This window comes from Fukomys damarensis, unplaced genomic scaffold (assembly GCF_012274545.1).
Source record: "Fukomys damarensis isolate Sample0158 unplaced genomic scaffold, DMR_v1.0_HiC HiC_scaffold_1, whole genome shotgun sequence".
Lineage (NCBI taxonomy): Eukaryota > Metazoa > Chordata > Mammalia > Rodentia > Bathyergidae > Fukomys > Fukomys damarensis.
This window is the reverse complement of record NW_022900913.1, coordinates 69432447-69437877: the sequence shown is the minus strand read 5'-3', so window position 1 is coordinate 69437877 and position 5431 is coordinate 69432447. Positions and strand designations below refer to the sequence as shown.

Sequence of the window (5431 nt, the reverse complement as noted above, 5' to 3'; positions counted from 1 at the left end):
GATCTCCAAGAGCAGCCTCATAGCCTGTGTGGAAGGGTGGAAGGAAAGATTGTCATTCTTCCAGACTTGTGCTGGAAGGAGAGATAGTTTCACCCTCAGAGCCATCAAGTCCCCCTAGATGGGCTGCCTGCTTGCTTCTTGTCTCCAAGTCTGGTGGTTTCTGGGTCTCTGTCCAAACAGCACCAGCAGCTTCAGCTTCACAAGAAAGCCAGAGAGCTCATTAGGAGGGGTGAAGGGAGTAAGGAGGTAGGGGGGTGTCAACCAGGTGGCACAGTGACCAGCAGCACTGTACACCCTCAGGGTGGGGCACAGGGGGCTGGGTAGCAGGTCTGGTTTCCCGTTTTTTTGACAAAATTTCCTGGATATTTATTTTCTATGTTTATAAGATAGCATAGTTTCTATATAATTTGGTAAAGTACTTTTCTAATCAATTTCTCCTCCAAGCACTTGGCAATTTTTAAATACTTCTTTCCTGAAAGCGAAGCTTTCTCTGTATTTAGTCCGTGTAGAATCTTTTTTACACACATGAGCATGCATATATTTACATAAAATGCACTTTTACCCCTTTCCTCTCATGAATGTAAATCGTGTCCATTTCACAGCAAAACTCAGGCCAGGACAGATGGTGTCGGGGTGTTTGGGTGGGGGCTTGTAGCTACTGAGGGGCATCAGAGACCATTTTAAAAGAAAGGGCACTTTGGGAAGGGGAAGGGGAGGTGGCAGGATGTGGCGGATGTAACAAAGCCAACCCAAGGATTTGGGGGTGGTGAAGGAGACTGAGAAGCAAGAATCCAGGGAGTTGGCAAAAACTAATCTCTTCATTTCTCTTAGATTCTCCCTCTCATCCTCTCTAACTAGACTTGTGACATATTTTCTGAGCACCCCTGTGCAGGTCTGCTGAACTGCTCAAAGCACCCTGCCCTGTATGTGGAGCTGGGGGCAGCCCCAGAAGGCTCATTCTGTCACCTTTTTGCCTGCAGCTGCATCCCTAGATAAGAAGCCAAACTGCTCCTCTGCCTCCTTTGTCCTTCTGTGACACAGGGAGTAAATGTCACTCCAGCTGGCTGCCTCCCTAAATAGGCACTTTTTCAGTGCTCAGGAAAGGACCTGATATTTGCACAAAGTGCTGTAAAGGTCACCTGCTCAAGTGGCTCCTGGTGTCCTTTGGCTCTGTTCCTCTAATCCTTTGCTGGAACAGTCATCACCACCACAGTCACAATAGCCCCCATATCCACTGCGAACTCACTGTGTGCCAGGAGCCATGAGAGCTGTGAATGGGGTCATTCCATGTCAGCATCCTAGCCATGCTATACAGCTATGGACCTTCCAGGTGTTTTTTAATGAGAAAACTGAGGTCCTAGGGGAGTTAATAAGCTCGTCCAGGCTCTGGGCTGCTCTGCTTATCAAGTGGAAAGTCTGTGCTAGACTTGGGTCATAGCTCTGCTTGCCATGCCACACCCTCCGGCAAGTCCCCTGCAGTCCCCTGAGCTCGGGAAGCCGCCTGATACTCTTATGATGCTCTTAGCTGCCTCTGCCTCCTACCTGGACTGTAATATATGTATGCTGCTCTTTGTTCTCACAATGTTGGGGCCTCCTTCAGGACAGTGGCCATACCGTCTTCACTGTTTGCTTCTCAGTGCCTACAGCCACCTCTGGCAGTAGCTGCTTGAACCCTGGCTGGGTCTCACATGCTGCATCATGCAGAAGGCAGGGTGAGGAGTTTCTGACTGAGGTTGGAAGACACACAGTTTCTGTTTTCTGGTTTGGGATTGGACAGGGACCATGAAGGGAACACATGCTGTCCACTGGAAGCCCTCTCCCTCACCTGGGAGGATGAAGAGTACCTGACCATCCATTGCACATCCAAAGAACAGCTGTCCTGTGGAGACTGTTTGGAGCTGGACTCGGGGACCATTCCATTGCCACAGATCTGTTCTGAGGACATTTGTCCAGAGTCCTGTCCTCTGGAAGGGAGCCAGGGGAGTGAGAGTGAGTGGGAAGACCTGGAAGAAACCAAGGATGCAATGATGATACCCTCAGGTGGGTACTGTGTGGTCTGGGAAGGGCGAAGCTGAACCCTCCCCAGGAGGCTCCATATTTTCAGTCCACCAAGTTTCCTGATGGCCCCCCCCCAGGGGACATCTCAGCAGCCATTTTCACTGAGTGCTCAACATGGCCCTTGTTCTATGACAGTGACTCTATAAAGTGAGACTGTTATTGCTCCATTTTACACAGGAGAGAAATTTAGCTGTTGGACCCCCACTTCAGGGCTCACATGTCCAGTGTCTTGCTGTGCTGCCTGGCTTGAGTGTGACCATACTCTCATACCCTAGGCCCCCCTTCTGGGGGCTGCAGGTACAGAGCCCATTCCAGTCCTATCTGCTGCAAATGACCCTGCTGGGTAAATTTCTGAGAAGAGTCTTGTGTTGGACAACAGGGCCTTCTCACTGCTCCACAGTGATGGGTGCAGATCCTAATCAAGAAAGTGCAGGGGCTGGGGATTTAGATCAGCGGTGCCTCGCAATCTCAAGGTCCCAAGTTCAATCCCCAGTACAAAAAGAAAACTATTTATTAATGCCAGAAGACCCTGAATCTGAGATGGTGCCACCAGGCTGGGGTGGGAACACAGGAAGGGGGATCAAGGGCAGCACAGACCTTGGTCCTGGAGTGGATGAAGTTAACTGACTTCTGTAGGCAAATAGCCAACAGTCTGGTAAAGCATAAGGGGCACAGTCGCAGAGCAAAAATGCTGACTGGTCAGGAAGCTTTCACATAAACCTATTTCCAAGGCCCACTGCAAGGGACCAAGGCTTCTGTGTATGAAGCTTCTGGGATAATTGAAACACACTTGCTCACTTTCATCCCTGGTAATCTAGCCACAGTTCCCCAGCTGTATGGAAGGGAGTTCTGCCATGGTAAGTGGTTGAACTGGATTCTTGGAGGAGGATAGCAGGCAAGCTGATAAGGGGGTGGATATTTGAAATTCAAACATGATGTTAAAAGCATAGGTTCTCATCTGAAATAGGAAGCAACAAGTTAATAGGACGATTCCAAGGCTTTGAAGGCGGTGCTTGGCATTTGTGGGGGAAGCTGGGTACCCTGACAGGGTTGGAAGGCACATTATGAATTCACAAAACTGGAGGGAGAGAGGGGAAACCTTCCCAGCGGGAAGGGGCTGCCTGGGGGGGGGTAACTGGAAAAAGAAGGCTGAGCCCTCTCTGGCCACAGGAACTAAGGTCAGAGGCAGGAGCTAAGGACTACAGCACTGGGCACAGAACAGAGAAGTAGGGTCAGACCATTTGGGAAGGGGTGGGGGTCCAGCTTCAAGCCTGGCTCTGCCCCAACTAGCTGGGTGACCTGCAGCAGCCTGTCTCCTGGAGACAACCAGACCTGCCTTGTGCTGTCACTGTAAGGGTTGGGTGACAACACGTGCCAAGAGTTTAGAAAGTGCTAGCTATTTTTATGACACATCTAAAGGGGGAAATTGCTTCTGTGAGATGATGCCAACTTTTGAACATATTCAGTTGTGTTGATTTTTTTCTACATAGACAATGGAACTAGGCTTGTGTCCTGACATGAGACATGGGATGGGGAGAAGTTCCCACTTACAGTGAGGGCGGTAGGGACTGGGTGAACTGATTAAGCCTCCTATGGGGCATGGCTTGGGATGAGTCCTATCGTACTCTCTTGTCCTGCACAAAAAGGAGAGCAGGTCAGATCCTCCCCTGCAGACAGAGGGTGGTCTGGAGGTGCTGATGTTCCAGGCTCTGCATCATGGTCAGGGACATGTGCTCAGGGACCCCCACATTTAGACACTTGTGCTTCTTTTGGAAAAAGCAGCTCCGAGCATTCTTCACCTTCTCCAAAAGGCCCATAGCAAAAGGTTAAGGATCCCCACTGTATCCATTCTCTCATTCACCTTGGGAGTGGGGAGAGGTCTCAGAGGAGGTAAAGAGGACTTTGCTTAGTATATCCTATAAACCCTCAGTCAGTTTCCTCATTGGTGAAGCAAAATATCCCACATCCAAAATTTAAAGGAGGAAAGGCTTACTTTGGCTCACAGTTTGTTCAGGTTTCAGTCATAGATGGCTCCCAGTTAGGGTGCTATGGAGAGGGCATGGTGGAGAGCTGCTCGTGGCATAGTGGACTGGGAGCAAAGTGAATGAAGAAGGAGCTGGGGAGGGAGATAAACCCAAGTTACATCCCAGTGACCCACCTCTTCTGACTAGACCCCGTCTCCTAACCAGTCAGCTCTAAGCCCCATAATCCAATCACCTCCCAACACCTATGAGCACATGAGGCTTTGGGGGACATTATAGATTTAAACCATAATAAACCTATACCCAAATTATTTTATTTGAACCATTAAAACAGTTATAGTAGGAAACTAGTTTCTGTGATTTAATTCCTCACATAAATTTTGAATGGTATTTTTTATTTGTTTTATAAGTGGTTCAGTGGTTTATTTAATTTGTCCAGGATCATATAGTGAGAACAGGGGATTCATCTACATTCACATGGCTGTACCTTTGGCACATTTTTATGTTTCCCATAGAGTGCGTCTTTCCATAGCACTCTGCATAATCTATATGTATTTCTACCATAAGGCTTCCATTTCTCTTTTATGAGGCTAAAAACAAAACAACAGTAAAATAAGTAAATAAAAATACCAAGCACATAGTTCAGTGAGATTATAAGAAAGGGACTGAACTGTTCACTTTAGGGAAGGGTGCAGGCCAAATCATGAGGCCACCCACTAAAAGCTGTGTATTGTTTTAGGTGAACACAGAGTGCCAGCCAGTCTCCTGGGGCAGGACCTTCGGGTTTCTGAATGACATCCCTTTGGTGGAAGAGACCTCAAATGATTTTGGTCCAGAGAATGTGCCCACCGACTCTGTCACCAGGAAAGATGATGACCTGGGATGGAGCTACTGGCCCAGGTGTTAAGGGCTAATTCTAAACGAGGACATCTGTCATTCCTGGGGCTCATTTTGAACAGTTCTGAGACTTCAATCAAGGGAAATTCTGTGTGTGTGTGTTGGGATGGGGTTGGGGGCTTCTCCTAGAGAAAGGAGTTGGCAACCAACCTCTTCCAAAAAGGTGCCTTGGGCAAATGTCTGGTGCACACTTCCTGGATGGATGAAGCTTTTGGTTTGCACTGTTTACTTCATTTCCACAATCACGGAAGGAGTTCCTATAGTTCTCAAAATGCCCCAGTTTGCCCAAAGCCCATGGGGGAAACGTGTTTTGATATCTTTCTGCACCCTTCCTATACAACCCAAAGAGTTATACATTCCTTTAAAAGGATTTTTCTTTTGTACATAAAACCTCATTCTAGTGATTATATGAAGAAAAAATAAGATGAGAATGTTGAGAAAAGAACGAAGTAGTAGATCCAGTGTGATCAGACCTTAAGACAGATCGCCACAAC

The 5431-nt window shown here is 47.9% G+C and overlaps 1 protein-coding gene across 1 annotated transcript in view; it reads left to right on the top strand.

Moving 5' to 3' along the window:
• Positions 1-4947, top strand: part of Frmpd2 (FERM and PDZ domain containing 2) — a 77120-nt gene extending 72173 nt beyond the window's left edge. Inside the window, 2 exon segments of the mRNA XM_010622624.2 lie at positions 832-892; positions 4780-4947. Of these exon segments, the coding sequence (XP_010620926.2) occupies positions 832-892; positions 4780-4947 (229 nt within the window).
• Positions 4948-5431: the final 484 nt, after the last annotated feature.